Consider the following 16,331-nt stretch of genomic DNA (forward strand, 5'->3'; position numbering starts at 1 on the left):
TTCATCAACAAAAGGGACGATCTTTACATGGCAATCAGTGGGGATGAACCAGATGTAATTTTGATAACTGAAGTTATCCCTAAAGCTCAGGTCCTCCCAATCGCACCAGCTCTTCTCACTCTTCCAGGATATTCAATCTTCACCAATTTTGACCCATCCGAACAGAATCTGGGATCCAGCGGGTGCCGGGGCATTGCCATCTATGTCAGGGAGAGGCTACAGGCATCAGTCACGATATTTGACAGTTCCTTCCAAGAGCAGCTTTGGGTGAAAATCAAGCTGGCTGGAACAGACCAACTTACAATAGGATGCATTTACAGGAGTCCATCGGGTGACAACCTTAGAAGCACTCATCTGTTATCGGAACTGCTTAGGAGTGTACGAGACTCCAACCCCACTCACTTGTTGATAGCTGGTGACTTCAACATACCCAACATTGACTGGGATAACAACTTCTCAGCTGCTGGTGAGGGGCACCACTCACATGTTCTTCTTGATGCAATAGCCGACTGCTTCTTATCTCAACATGTTTACCAACCCTCTAGATACAGGCACGGAGAGACTCCACACATACTTGATCTTGTCTTGTCAGACGAGGCCTCCCTAGTTCAAGACATGACGTATCTCCCTGGATTGGGGAACAGTGATCATGTCACACTGAGATTCAAGCTCGCTTGTTATGCCTGCAAAACAGAGTCATCAGTCAAGAAGTACAACTACTGGAGAGCCGACTACACGGAGTTAAACAAACGCATTAGCATTGAGGACTGGGGGGTCATGAATGGGCTTGATGTCGACGAGAGCTTCAGCTTTTTCAAAGCTGTGTTGAAGAAACACGTCGCTCATTGTGTTCCACTTACCAAGACCAAGCCCCGCAAAAAGAATATATACATGACGAGCCAAGCACTCAACCTAAAAAAGCTGAAGAACGAGCTTTGGGCACAGTATGCACAATCCAAGAATGCCATTGACCTAGCACGCTTCAAGCGAACTAAGAACAAACTAAGAGGACTCACAAGGAGACTGAGGAGGGACTACGAAATGGACGTGGCTGCAAGCATCAAGGAAGACCCAAAGAAGTTTTGGAAGTACATCAACTCCAGGACGAAAGCAAGATCAGGAGTAGGCGACTTAAAAGACGAAAACGGTGGATTGGCCACTGATGGTGATGTGAAGGCATCCATCCTGAACAAGTTCTTTTCCAGCGTTTTCACGGAAGAAGACCTTGTCTCAGTCCCCCACCCACCAGTCCACTGTGGAGACACCCAGTTCAACAGGATTGTCATCACAGATGAAATGGTAATGGGCAAGCTGATGAAGCTAAAGACTTGTAGCTCACCCGGCCCGGACGGCATACACCCAAGGATTCTCCGGGAAACCGCACGATCAATCGCGTCACCACTCGCAGAAGTTTTCAGAAAGTCCTTGGCAAGTGGGAGACTACCTCAAGACTGGAAACTGGGCTCAGTGACACCAATATTCAAGAAAGGCGATAGAAGTCTCCCTGGAAATTACCGGCCGGTCAGCCTCACTTCTGTTCCTTGCAAGGTGCTGGAGTCACTGATAAGAGACCAACTGGTGGAACACCTGTCGGCCACTGGCCAGCTCTCCAAAGATCAACACGGGTTCAGAGCGAAGAGATCCTGCACCTCCCAACTCCTAGAGGTACTAGAAGAATGGACGAGGACCCTCGAACACGGCAACCCGCTCGACGCCGTGTACCTTGATTTTCGTAAGGCCTTCGATTCTGTGCCCCACCAACGCCTCCTGAACAAGTTGAGAGCATGCGGAGTAGCGGGCGCAGTGCTGAACTGGATCCAGTCGTTCCTGACAGGACGGCACCAGCAGGTCTGTATTGGAGGACAGCAATCACCATGGTCACCGGTGTTAAGCGGGGTTCCCCAGGGTTCTGTTCTGGGGCCAACACTTTTCATCGTCTTCGTGAATGACATGCCCAGCGTGGTCGGCTGCTCGATTAAGATATTTGCCGACGACACGAAGCTGTATAGGAGAGTGCAAACCGAGCAGGACAGGAGACACCTACAGGATGACCTGGACGCCATTGCCGAGTGGTCCAAGGCCTGGCAGCTACCATTCAACGAAGAAAAGTGCGCGGTTCTCCACATCGGCAGCCGTAACCCAGGGTGCACCTACACACTCAACGGCCTTCAACTCAGTGAGACGGAATCGGAGAGAGATCTTGGGGTGCACATCGACACTGACCTGAAATTCAGAAAACAGGCAGCAAGTGCGGTTGCAAAGGCATCACAGGTGTTGGCCTTGATACGCAAGTCATTTCAAGCCATCAACTGCGACACTCTCCCCCTGCTATTCAAGTCACTCGTTCGGCCCCATCTTGAGTACGGCTGCTGCATTTGGGGCCCCTTCTCCAAGGCGGACCAAAAGGCCATCGAGAGAGTGCAGAGACGTGCCACGAAACTTGTTGCGGACATAAGGCATCTGCCATACACAGAACGGCTGAGACTCCTGGATCTCCCCTCTCTTTACTACCGAAGACGACGCGGAGACATGATCAAGACCTATCAGGTGCTACACGGAGAGATAGATGTACGCCACGAGGACTTTTTCACCCCAACACTGGATCAGAGAACAAGAGGACATCCATGGAAGTTGAGGAAGGACCAAGCACAAGTGAGGGCCAGGAGACACTGCTTCAGCACGAGAGTGATTAGCGACTGGAACTCGCTTCCCTCGGAGGTCGTCCTAGCTCCTTCCCTGGGCCTGTTCAAGGCGCGCCTGGATGCCCACTGGCATGGCATCCGCCACCAAATTCCTGATTGATCTAAGCAATGCTCGATGAGAACGGGACCATCAGGCCAAGTGGCCTACCAAAATTCTCGAATACGTTATGGTATGGTATGGTATGGTATGGAGAAGGACGCCTCAGGTGATGAGGTGACCGTGCCGGCGCCGCCGCTCGGGTATATGTTCGCTGACCACCGACCAGTGACGCCATGACTGGGGCGGTGACGCCATGGCTTGTAGATGTCAATCAGCGACCCATTGCCTTACAACGCCCGCACTTTGCTGACTGTATTTTTCTTATGGATTTTGATAGGCATTCAGAACACTGTTATAATATCAGGTGACTGGATGAAGACAACCGTTCAGAAGCCGTAACAAATTATCCCAGTTAGACTTTTCTCGTAAGTTATCCACTGCACAATAAAGCACCGTCTTCCAAGATAATTCAACTGCCCAATCGGGGTTAGCGAATAAGGTAGTCCCAGGCCGAGGTTCATCTCCGCTGCAGTCTCCAAGTCTCGGATATGGCATCAATCATTCGAATCATAAGGCGGCGAGTGAAGCATTTTGTTTTTATTCCTTATTTGGAGGGGCTGAGAATGATGAAATGTGGGGCTGGGCTGGGGCTGTACATGAATTTAATGCCGGCATTTTTCAGCGTTGACGGTGCCGATGCACTAAAGGTCGCGCTGACCCTGATGAGTCCACCGCTGACCGCTATGCGACCCAGGTCAAAGGTCATGACTGTGCTATATTGCTGACTGGCTGGCTTCTGTCTATGACTTGGCAAAGTTGTCATTGAAAACAGTTCATATTTATTGACATAATTCAAACAAACCCTTCAGTGAGCGTAAGCGATCGCACTGCAATTAGCATGGCGGCGGCGACTGCGCGGATTCTCAGTTCGGCTCTCAGACTGGCGGTGTCTTCGTGGGCTCGTGCACAGCAGGTGAGGGTGGGGTGGGAGTGGCAGTTTTTTTCGGCTCGCCGAGCTGACATGTCACGGCATTGCGATCGGCCGGGATCGCTGTTAAACCGTGGGTGTAAACAAGGTCATAGCACGCGGTAGCCGGACACCATTTTTGCGCATAGCTACAAACCGGCTTAATCGCATCCGTCTTGGTCGTGACGTGATGATCGTTGCCGCGATCATGCATGCAAGCACAACATACCACGCTTGGGCGGAGTCTGCCGAATGCAAATCTGCGGTGTTCGAGTAGGTGGCTGATGGCCGTGTTGGTGATGTAATGTCGGTGAATGGCGGTCGGCCCGGGCCGGTCACGTGCCGCCGATCTGATCGGTCGGCCCCCACCGACAGACGCCCATATCGGGGGCCGAGCAGCCGGCCGGCGCACATGGACGCCGGTGGCACCGCGTCCGTCTTCCACCACCGTCCGACTGCATAATGTATGACCGTCTATACCGGTGTGCGATAGCCGTGCTTTATTACGGACCTCCTCTGAGCCCTGAGGCGTGGCTGCCAACAGTTGTTCTATTGGCGCCGATTTCAAATCACCTCTCTGATGGAATGCTAAAAGCGTGGCATGTTTTGCAGCGGTCACATGAAATGATCGCTATGCAGGGAGGAGCGCTTTACGTTCGTGCTTATGTGGCAGGATCGTTGAATTGCACCGTAATAGGCCGAACAGTAATAGCAATTCGGGGAAATTTAGTGGATATTGATAAATGGCTTTGCGGTAGTTGCTATTCAAAACATATAAATGCTGACCTATCTGCCATCTTTGCAATCCCTCAGTGACCATGTCGTGCTTGAACCGGTCTGATATTCATGCATGCCCTTGGGATTTGCTTCAACTGATTTTGCCATTTGCGGCAGGGGAAACTGAATATTCAGCAGAGCTAGTCATTCATACCCACATCTTTGGTCTACTTTATAAGTTGGGCTGTTATTTAAGCGGCCATAGATTACTGCATTACGGAGGAGTCTGATATGGAGTAGTCCATGAAGCGGCCTTTGCTCATAGGCGGCGGAACGGGGAGGGCACCGGGGCACCGTACCACCCTTTGATTTTGGCATTTTAAGATTAGCCCTATGGGCGCTGCATGGAAAGAATGGGACCAAAAGTCGTCAGTGCCCCCCCCCCCCCTTAATTGAAGGTGTTCCACCGCTACTGCCTTTGCTGGGGGATTTCCTCTTACATGTGTGGCCACGTGTGTCCTATATTCACCTATTTGCAATATACCTATGTTATAGTCAAAAGCAATACATTGGATTTTTTAATTTGACGTGGTCGTGAAAGGGCTTGTTGGCAGTCGAGGTTACCGATCACTTGAATACCGATCACCGATCACTTTGATCCAACTTTTATTTATTGGATCGCTTTCTTCCATGTTTTCATACAGGGTTATCACGCCGTTTTGTAAAACGTGAAAGTGACAATTACACCAATACAAGTAACCAATAAGCCTTACTTGTACTTAACGCGTAGGTATGTGGTACCTAACGTTATCATTAGCGGTTATCTTTTTTCTTTTCATTTACCTATTACAAAAAGACGAAACGTTTCACGAAATTCTTAGCTGAATATTTGATGTGTTGCCCAACAAAAACTCCGAAGTTCTGCTTTTTTTGGCAGAAATCAGAACTGATTAACGGCTTCAACGACATTGGTTTTTCTCAGGCTCTTGCCGAAGCTTTTCGTTTTCGTCTTTGTTCTATAGAGCAAAATGAATATATTCCACTCGTAATATTTGTCATCCTTTTTGAAATTTTAAAGTGTTTTCCAAATTCTGTCATGGTTCCGCTCAAATAGTGACATCAGACCCCGTTAGGTCTATGTTTGCTGATTCCCTTTGGTATCCGGTCCAGCCATAGCACATACCGGGCATTTTCGTCTGCTCATACCCTCAGTCACTCAGTATTTCGTGAAACAACCTTTGTGACTCTGCACACGTGTGAGGCGACGGATAGTTCTCACACTATGTGGAAGGCAACTATATAATTGTGACGCACTGTGCAGCATACCAGGTGTCCGACATGCAGTGCTACTGTTATGTTTCCGTTTTCGGCGAGTCATTTTTGGTAGGGTTTCAAAAAGGTGCAAGTGCCAGAGCCTTTTAGTTCACACTAGAAGGCCGTGTGAACGGACGTCACGATACGATGGCACTCGTGACGCACACCATATTTGTTCGGTGAAGCCCATACTTTACAGCAGTGCGGAGTATTTTTGGATTCCTATATTTACGGCTCTCTCAGAAAAGGAGTAGACAGTGAAGGATATCGGAAACGTTACGGCCTCTGCTAATGCAGCCTAATGCGCCTGACTGCGCTCCCGCCATGCAGCAATGGATGAGCTTTGTGACGCACTGCTTTTGTCAGGTGTACGATGTGAGACACAATGCTTTCCGCGCTTGCATCTGCTTTTTCAAGAGTGGCAGTCTTTGGTTTCCCTGCTGTCGGTCTTGTACGTTTCGCGTCCTGTTTTGTTGCGCTAGAATCGGAGCACATATTTTTGATTTATGATGTAGCGGACTGACTCCTGGCTAAGCAATGCCCTGATAATGCCTCACAGGCTCACTGCGCCGCGCTAATGAAGATATCTGTCTCACGCCTCCAGTGTGTATTTTGGCACGTGTCACGCGGCGCGCGGCCTCACTGACGGTCGCCGATCGAGCTCGCGCTGGCGTCAGCCGCACGGAGAGATTATTTGTAGTCTGCAGTGGGCACCGCCGGCAATGGACGGGGTCGGTCAGAGTGGAAAACCTGCCGCCGCCCGCTGGGAAACCCATTATTTACCCGAATGGTGCCTTTGAAAACGCTGGTCTCATTTTCGAAAGGCCCGATTACGCTGCCTCGGCCGGGAAATTTTGAAGATCTCTGATGCCGACTTAGACTCACGACGAAGCGATGTTATTGGACGGTATATTTTTAACTAGACTACGATCAAAGTGGCGATTTGCCTGCGTCACGTAGGCATTGAATCACCTCCCGAAGTGTGGGTTCTGGATTTGTGTGAATGTCTGTGGCGCATGTTGTGTGCTCTAGTTGGCCAGAATCTCGTGGTTTGTGAGCTCGGCGTCGTATGGGTGCCGTCACGAACTCGGCTGACGTGACTGCTAAGTAGAACCGCCGGTGTCATGCCAGGTATACGGCACGGTAGGCTCCAAGCACGGTGGAATCGGCACCCGCGCTGTCCCTATTTACGACCATCGTCCCACTGGGTATGCCCCTGCCCGATCGCACCCCATCAGTGCGTTCCCGTGGCGTCCAATGGTGTGATCTTTCCTCGGCGAACGGCGTACGCGTGTCGCCCTCTGGCTCCGGCCGGTAAACGGTCCAACACGGTTCCGTGCTATATCACTCGTCGCGTCAGGTACGGCGCAGTGTGGACGAGCCTGCAGAATACTTTTGTCAGCCCCGTTTCTTTTCTGCAGAGTTCAAAGCACCTAGTGGAAAATCTAAACAGTTGGGGTCGGGTTCGCCGGATTTTCAGGATTCGCGCGAATTCCGCATGTCGTAGCTTCACACCTTCTGGGTTTCTTAAACACAGCGGTAACGGACATCGGTTTTCCACTCTCATTCTGCTAACCGTCGGTGATCCGTCCGCGTTGCCCAGACCCGGCTCTGTTCTGGCCGCAACTGTTCCACGTTCCTCACCCGGTGCCCGCGCTGACCTTCCGTGGGCCAGTGACGGCCCTCAGCGCCACCGCCGCCCATCCGTCTCCACTGTCGTCTTATCTGCCGATCGGCCGTGTAGTTCCGCGTGGCGCGCGGGCCGCAGTGTCCCCCGGCACACACGTGCCCGCTGTGACCCTCCGCGGCGGTATATGCTCTGAACGATACGCCGGCTGCTGACAGCCGTCCACCGGCGGTTGATCGCTCCCCGGCGGCCGTACAGACGTCAGACGTGCCTTGCATCAGCCCAACGTAAGAGCCTGTGCAAAGAGTTCTCTATGATCCGCCCGCCCCTGATTGAGCCCCCTAACACGGCGGGGGTAGCTATCAGGGCCAGGCTCTTTTATTTCGTTATTTCTTTTTGGGTACACCGGCCGGTGCAGGTGGAGCGCCCGTTCGGGCCCTGGCTGGCTAAAGGTCCGGCTAAATGTCACGCCAGCGGCGGTGGCGACAGAGTGAGGCCGGTGGCGGAGCGGCGCCGGTGGCCCGGTAGTCTCGGCCTGGGCGGTTTTCCCCACTACGGCCGGCCTGCCTCAATACTCGGCGCCGACCGCGCTCCGTCGCTGGCTCCGACCGAACGCGGCGGACCGGCTGTCGCGCCAACCGCCGCCGCCCCCGCTCCGGGCGAGGGGCGTGTGACCTGACCTCGAGGTCACCGCCGTCGCGCGGGTCATCTGCCAGCCATGCGGGTATGAATAATAAGTTACCTTCCTAGCAGCGGTCTCATACAAACATCATAGATATTTTGTGTCACGACGAACGTTCACGAACTGCCCTGGAACACTTCCCGTGTTTCCGTGCAGACTGGTGCTGATTTTTGCACGAGCGCGGCGCTGACGCGCAGCAGTGGCGTCTCTCGTCCGGGTCATGCGCCCGGCGCCGGGCAGAGGACGCAGGCTGCTGACATGCATCCTCGGTCGCCCGCGGAAGTGAGCACAGCAGCGTCCGCTGATGTGGTCTTCGTATCGCGCCGACTTCCTGAACTGCTTACGCTGTCTGTCGGCCGCAGACTGCGCCCTTCCTGGCAACTGACATCTGCGCAACCGACCACCATGCGCGCTTTGCCGTCTCAATGGCGGGAGCATACGACCGTGCTTTCATTGAGAATGTGGGATGCTGGAGTATGAAGGATATGCCTGTACGAACTAGCGCGTTTAGAAAGGCCTGGCGCATACTTTCTAACTAGTTTCTTTCACATTTAGTTGGAACATTGAACTCAGGCATCTGGGATAATGTTCCGCTTGTAAGTGCTTCTCTGAAAATTGTGGTGTGGAATTATGTAATCACGCAGCAATTGACCTGCGGGCTGTGGCATTGCACTTTCTCGCTGCTCCTTTCAGTTAATGAATGAATGCTGGCAGACGAGGAATCTGACATCTTTAAGTTCATTCTCAAACATGAAATTGTGTGGACGCATCGATTCCGTATTCCATTTAATTGCCTGCTCAGGGAAGTATTCAGATATCTCCCTTCAACTCCAGTTTGGATCCTGTCCCAACAATTAGAAGCACCGGTTATTGCATGGCAGCACCGGCCCACTTCAGCTGCACACCCCTCCTCTCAACGGCGTGCGACCGACTGCCCGCCGTCGGCCTCAACGAGCCGCGTCTCGGCCGTCAGCCGTTAGTTCGTCTTATCTCCGCTAGGGTGGCGCTAGCGTCGCCGCACCTTGGTGCGGACGCCGAGCGCGGCGGACGCCAGTTGAGCGCGGTCGGTGCTACGGTAGGCGTCGTGGCGAGCCAGGACCGCGTTCAGTGACCGGCACCATGGGCGCCATGTCCTACACTAGCGTCCCGACCCGACACATTGGCCGATACGAGAAGCTGCCCCGATCCAGCGGGCGCGCGCAGCGCAAGCATCCGGTGCACGCGGAGGCACCCCGTGCCGTGCGCCGCGCCAGGCCCAGGAGAGGGAAGCGCGACGGAAAGGGTACGTTCTCGCCTGATCAGGCTGCTGTTGGTGTGGGTCCCGCTTGTAAACAGTGACTGTTGTGTTCATTCCTGTATCAGCCTTTTGTGTGGTGTGCTTGCTGGTAGTTAACTCTTGATTCTGGTCACTTGGTAACTGATTCTCTCCCCTGGCGCGGCCGGTGTTCCCTTGTGTTAGCGGTGTCGGCACTGCCCTTTGCCGACTGTCAGCTGTAGCGCGCTGTGCAGTGGACGGACTCTGTGCCCGTGACTGTCACACCAGCCCCGCTGTACCCGTCTGTCCGCTGTAGTCAGTCAGCCGTGGCACTACCTGTCTCCAGTCGAGCGCGGTGATCGGCTTCTCGCGGTGTGTGAGCAAGTAACCAAGTGAGGTAGAGGACGGGAGCTCGATTCTCCCGGCAGAGTGGGCGGGGCGGCGGTGGCAGGTGACGCGGTACCTGGGAGGCTCTCTCTCTCTCTCTGCCTGTCGCCTCCATCACTGCCCCGACCAGCTGCTGTATTCCGGTGGCAGATACCGCCGGCCGGCCGGCGCTGTTGACTTACAGCCCACAGCCGCGCCGGCAGACCGATACCGCCCCGTGCGGTCCGGTCGCGCGATAATATGGTCTTTAAATATCGACACAGTGCCGCGGCCGAGTTAGCTCTGGCTCCGGCTGTCGCCTCGGAACGTGCCAGCCTCAGCCAAGTGGAGCGGCCGTTCAGAGCTGCCCGGAGACAACTTTGAGCTCATTGTTTGGTTCTCCTGAGTGCGTCAGCCGGCGTTCTAAATCGGTGCCGGCCGCGCCCCGTTCGCCTTTGAGGCGGCGGTGGTGCCGGGTGGGCCGTGTGTCAGCGCCGCTCCGTTTAGGAGTGGCGGCCGAGCTGCGTGGGCCGACCGGCGATATTTTGGGCCGTCCTGGCCGCCTGCCACCGGGGCCGGGCTGGGCTGACGGCGGCGCCGGGGGTCGGGAGAGCGGCCAGCTCTCCCGCCGGCAACAGCCCCCAGGCGAGCTCGATGACGTACAGTCCCGAACGGCTCGACCGGAAAACGGTCGGCGGTGGCGGCCGGGCCGTGTAGCCAGGATGTGTCGGACCGGCTAAAAATCGTGGAAAGTACCCAGGCTGGACACCGGTGTACTACACGGGAATTGTTTAGGCGGTGACAAGTATGTCGTTGTTTATCCTCGGCGGGATTGCACCTGGCGGCGCACCTGTGGTCGCGAGCTGTTTCAGCGGCGCTGGCCCGGCTCCGGCTCCGAACTCCGGCACTGGAGGCTCACCAAACCAGCTCCGGAGGTCACACACAAAAACCGACAGCCTGTTTATTTCACGTGTCTCGGATATGCCGTCATTGAGCGCGTCTGCCGCTGTGTCCGCCAAGGACAGCGCCGGGGCCGGTAGCTGGCGGTCCGAGTGGCGCCCGCCAGGCGGCAGCAGGTGCCGGTCGTGGGTACCGGCCGAGCGGCGCCAGCCTTTTACGGAGACGCCGCGCCGTCAGGTGCGCCAATTGGCTCCGGCGGCCCTCCTAATGGGTCCATGGTGACGCAACGGACGTCATGCAGCGCCGCTGGGCTCCGTAATGTTGACCCTGGATGGACTGACGTCAACCGGCTGCAGCCATTTGCAGCAGCGGCGGGGGACAGCAGGTTAGAACGGATGCCGCCGCGGCACGCCAGTCGATTCCTGAGAAAGGGGAGCCCGGCCCCTAGTAACCAGCAGGTTTTGCACGCGGTCTGGGTGACGCTGCACCTCCCCATGTGACTGTGTGTTGTGTCTGTCCCTTAGTGTATGCGTATCTCACATCTCCCGTGGTTGACCGTTTTCCCACCTCTGACCATCCGTTCTCTCCTATCTGTTGCAGTTCAGGAGATGGTGCACTCGAGCCGTGACTGCTCGACACGCACCGCGGACGAGATGACGTTCGCCTCCTTCTGCCTCTTCGTCAACAACCTCAAAAAGTAAGTGTCCGCTCCACCAGCGAGCGGGGAGGGCGGGCCGAGTCCAGAGGACGCCTTATCGCGTCTCTGCGACTTCAGGCGGGTGTGTCGGAGCAGTTGCCATGCCACTATCGGTCGCGGCGATACCACAAAACGGCACTGTTTTTGTCAGAAGGCGAGCTTCTGTTGGCGGCGATACGGAATCTGAGCTGCCTCGTGAAACGCTCGCCGCGAAAGCTCCTAAAAGCCGTCTCACGCGACGGCTGGTGTCGTGTCACCGCGCCGTCCTTGGCGCTGGCTGGAGGACGGTCGCGCTGTAGGCCGCTCTGAGGCCAGCTGCGCGCGAGCTTTCACCGAGTAATGACCGGGTCACGCGCGCAGGACAGCTCATGGTCCGTCCGAGTCACGGCAGCCCGGCTTAGGGCGATAATCTGCCGGCCGTCGGCGGACAGCTCGTTATCACGCCCCGTTCCCGTAAGGCCTGGGAGAGAGGAGCTCAGGGACAAAGGCCATAAAACTCCGACAACTGTCACATCTTTTTGGAGTGCAAAACGGTCCTCGTGCAAAGGACATTTTTGGGTGTTTTCGCATGCAGTTTGCGCTAGCTGGATGTTCCGCTAATTGGAAAGCCCTCGACCGGTGGTTCCTCGTGCCCAAATTCGGCGGATACACACTTTTGGTTCCCAGCTGAGCGTTATCGCGCTTAACCGTGCTGTGACCTAAGTCGCGGTACCAAAAAACCAGCTTCAGCCGCCAGGCTGTGATAGCGATGGCGCCGTGGGTTCGGCTGAAAGACCCCGGACGGTCGAGCCTCCTTCGGGACTCGGCAAAGCCCTCAGAGGCGCCGGGGCCGACTGGGCGCAGCTGTGACGACAGACAGCCACACAGGTGTGCGCCGACGGGTCACATGTTATCGTACTGCCGTGGTGATACGCAGTGACCCACTCTAACGCGCGCCGGAGCTGGGTGGAGCTCGTCGGAGCAGCTCGGGGCCAACGTCTGAGGGTGGAGTGTGCCGCCACAATCGCGACAGCTTACGTAAATGAGAGCGATGAACGGGCAGAGGCCGCCATTTCGCCGATAGGCCAGGATGTGGCCACTCGCCGCTTCCGTCGCCATATGACGGGATATGTGCGGTGGCGTGCGCTGGACGACAGCTGAGAGTCGCAGACAACGAACCAGTTAAAGCCGCCTACCACCGATCGACGCCTGAGTCTCGATCGGTTCAGGGATGGGTAACTTAAACAGCTGGGTGTTAACCGATCTAGATGCTCGCTGCATAGCTTGACTGGCAATGTGACAGCTGAAGGAAAAGCCCGTGGAGCCGACAGCTGCTCTTGACCAACACACATGCACGTTGTCTCACACTGGGGAATGCCGGCAAAGCGTGGGATGCGCCGGAGGTGGCTTCCGCCCTCTCATGGCTGGCTTTCCGGGCCCCAGGGGCGACTGGAAGACACGTCTGCACCCTGGAAGCCCAGACGGGTGCTGATGATTCCCAGGGATCCCTTCCGGCTCACTCCCACTCAGACCGACTCAGTTCGGTTCCTTTTGGCGCCCGGAGAGTGTCGGACGTCATGTTTTCTCCGTTCAGCAGCTTTTTCTGGCCGCCGGCAGCCGTGTTGGGTGCGGCGGTATGGACAGCTGCTACACCACTCAATAAATAGACGGACAATTGTACCGGCGGTTTGCCAGGATTATGGCTCACCGGTTGTAACTCAGTGACCACGGTGAGTCACACCTGTTGATTATAAACAGGCGGCATATGATCCCTCGTCACATCCCGGTGTCGGCGGCCGTCATAGGCTCGGACTGTGATGACGGCGCACTGCCGGGTATACTGGTGTCTAGAGAACTCTCCGGCTCTCCTGAATCACCGTCCGACGGCAGCAGATGGGATGAGTTGAAAGGCGCTGGCGGGATGCCTCAGAGGCTGCCCCGCCCGGTGTCTGTTCTCTGAGAGGCCGGCTGGACTGGCCTACCGTAACGCGCTGTTTGCGTTGGCCGGCGATCAGACGGCGGCGCTGCCCCCAGGCCCATGTCGTCCCCTATCTCCGCGTGTGTCCACTAACACGAATGACGTCACGCATGTGGGTGGAGCTATGGGCGGAGCCTAACGCACGCGGCAGTCGAAGCCGCCATATTTGAATTTATATTTTAATAGAATCTTGCCGATATTTTGGGTGAAGTCAATTTATATGGATAGCTTGGTGACAGTTTAGTTATACGAATAATAATTTATTATGGATGTGCGTATGTTCAGCTTGGAATTGCAATTAAAGTTCCGCACCGCATAGATTCGAACTCGGGACCTTTGGAATACTGCGCGGGCACGCTAACCACTACACTACCGCGAGCGCGCGGCGGCCGGCGGCAGGGAGGCTGCGGAGACATGGGGGGACATTTTACGCTTTTGTGAAAAAAAGCAAAAGATATAGCGAAAAACACGTAATAGATAACTTGCAGAAAATTGTCTGCTCTTTCAGATAAGATACTTAGGTTTGATATATCTTGTGCAGACTTCATTCTACAGTGCTTCGAAAATCGCTCATTTACATGGGGATTGAACGGGGCTTCGAGACTTGACTCCAAATGACGTCACGAGCTGACGTCACGAAAAGGTAGAATCGCCGGACGACCCTACCTGGTATATAGGGCCTTGGCTGCCCCGTACTCCGCGGTCCGTGGTCTCTGGTCCGCGGTGGTCCGTGGTCCGCAGAGGGGCAGTGTCCGCTGCCAGGGCCGCTGATGTCACAGTCGCCACCTTCCGCCTCCGGCCGCGCTGTCCTTGGTCCGCGGTCGAGCACACACCGCAGCTACCGTCCGATCATAGCGAGGTACTCGTCTCCACATGGCCAAAGCAGTGCGGGCGCTCGCCGCGAGCTGGCCCGGGGATCCCCAGTGCATAGCGCCACCAAAGTTTGTTTAGTCGACACTTTCCCTGCATAAACACACGCCCCGTGTCAACTGATACTGTCCGCGCCCTCTGAATGCCGTCTAACATTCTCCCTCTGGCGTCTCTCGCAGGAAGGTGCCGCCGCCTCCAGTCATCTCGTGTCAGCAGGAGCGGCCGCCGGCGCGGCTCTGCAAGTCGGCGCCGCCCATCGGCTGCGGCAAGTACGAGGTGTTCCTGGGCGGATCGTGCAACCCCACCACGTGGCGACGCGACGAGGCCATCCCGCGGCTCAAGGAGCTCGGCATCACCTACTACAACCCGGTACGTGACGGTGTGGTCGTCTGGGTGGGTGAGCACTTCCGCGGTACGGCCCTGGGTTGGAGAGGCTAGTGGGGTCTCTCACAGCCAAGGTCCCGGGTCGGCACGGTTCGGAAGCGCCGCTTCCGAACGATGTACCGGGGCGGGCTGTGGTCAGGGTAGCAGCGGCGGTCTGAAGGCCGCCGGGCGCCGCAGGGGCCGGTGTGTTGTGTATCTCGTTCATCTCTGCCGTCCGACGGCGGCGGGCGGGGGGCCAGCGGTATGCGGCGGCGCAGCGACGCGCGCAGTCGGCGCACTCTGCCAAACGACACGAATAGCTCCCGGCGCGCCTGACACCCTATTTACGCGACGTCAGCGACGCACATCGGCCCCGACGGATGATGTCAACCCCCCCCCCCCGCCCGTCGATCTGCACCCCTCCCCGTCACTGACCGTGCTTTCTGTTCTTCCACAGCAAGTGGCGTCCTGGCACCCTGGCCTGATCGCTCTCGAGGAAGAGGCCAAGCAGAGTGCCACCGTGCTGTTTTTCGTCATCGACAACCAGACGCGCGGCGTGTCCTCCATGCTGGAGGCTTCCTACCTGGCGGCCAGCGGCAGGAAACTAGTGTTGGTGGTCAGCAGGCATGCCAGCAGCGCCACCATCTGCGGAGAGAAAATCACAAACACGTGAGTGAAGCTCTCTGTCTGCCTAGAGCGGGGAAGGGAAGGTGAGGGTGAGGGGTCTGACCCAGAGGTCGGTCGACCGGTGATGTCATGGTCACTATCGGCCGCCAGGTGAGCCTAAAACAGAGCCGTATCGCAGCCGATCGCCCCTCGCTCCCTCCCCTCTCCTCTCGGCGGTGATTAGGGTCGACAAGGCGGCCCTCAAACGCCCACGACGCACTACTCTTCAGAGCTATCTTACGGCGGTGTTGACTGCCGTAGTCGAGTTCACGAAAATCTATATTGGTCCGGGTGGCTAGGGCCCTCACTGTGCTACTGTTGGGTGTTATTTTCGTATCGGACGATTTCGGTACAGGTCTTATCGCGCCCGCGTTCGCTGGCACTGTCGCTGTTTATGTCCGCATGCGCTCTGACACTGTATCTCCTCCTTCGGCAGTGAATATTGCGACCTGAACCGAACACAGAACTACCTCCAGGACCTGGTCGAGCGACAGGGCCTCCCCGTGTTCGAGACCATCTCGTCAGCCCTCGACTGCACGGACAAGGTACGCACTGGTGGACACGCGTGCGAGATGCTACCGTGTGGTGGGGTGTCTTCTGAGGCGAATGGCCGTTCCAGCGTGCCGCTTTGGCGCCGGGCCTGAGTGGTCCCTCAGAGACCTGCCGTCTGTAGTGAGCCTGAGGCAGCCGGCGGCAGGTGTGGCGTCATTGTTTAATCAGGTGCGCGGATACCGCGCCGCGCACACACACTCACACAAGGCCGGTGCGGGACGCGATAGCGGGGGCGGGGGGACGGCCGCGCGGCAGGTGGTCCGACCCGAGGGCACCTTATCGGCCGGACTGTCCGCTGCGCTCCGCTCTGATCCGCCGCACCACTGATCCGCCCTGATCCCGCCGTACTACGGGCCACTCTCAGCGGGTGCCAAGGCTGCCGGCGCTGACCGTGCGACCTTCTCCCGCCCGGCAGGTGCTCAAGAAAGACATCCGGGTACAGGACCTGCGGCTGGACGACAATGCCGTGCCCGTCCGGAACGCCCACATCACGCTGGCCGACAAGCTACAGTGAGTAGGGTGGTCGCCGGTCACGCGACTTAGCCAGGGATCAGGGAGCCACTGGTTGCGTCAGGGGTGCTCATAGCCTGGCCTTGGCATTTAACATAAGTAGTCACAGCCAATCTTTTGTTATTGTAGTTATTTGGCAGCGGTCA

At 56.5% G+C, this 16,331-nt stretch overlaps 1 protein-coding gene across 10 annotated transcripts in view; it reads left to right on the forward strand.

Moving 5' to 3' along the window:
- The window catches only part of LOC122385648, a 145,755-nt gene that overhangs the window by 127,111 nt on the left and 2,313 nt on the right, over window positions 1–16,331 (forward strand). For 9 of the 10 annotated variants that reach the window (XM_043374062.1, XM_043374058.1, XM_043374067.1 and 6 more), the window contains 5 exons: window positions 11,171–11,267; window positions 14,274–14,463; window positions 14,915–15,126; window positions 15,560–15,668; window positions 16,091–16,185. In XM_043374062.1, the coding sequence (XP_043229997.1) occupies window positions 11,179–11,267; window positions 14,274–14,463; window positions 14,915–15,126; window positions 15,560–15,668; window positions 16,091–16,185 (695 nt within the window). In that variant the 5' untranslated portion in view covers window positions 11,171–11,178. Of the gene's footprint in view, window positions 1–9,101; window positions 9,332–11,170; window positions 11,268–14,273; window positions 14,464–14,914; window positions 15,127–15,559; window positions 15,669–16,090; window positions 16,186–16,331 lie in introns of those variants that run through there. The other variant, XM_043374056.1, reaches the window with a different exon arrangement.

Source organism: Amphibalanus amphitrite, unplaced genomic scaffold (assembly GCF_019059575.1).
Source record: "Amphibalanus amphitrite isolate SeventyFive unplaced genomic scaffold, NRLGWU_Aamphi_draft 000226F_arrow, whole genome shotgun sequence".
NCBI lineage: Eukaryota > Metazoa > Arthropoda > Thecostraca > Balanomorpha > Balanidae > Amphibalanus > Amphibalanus amphitrite.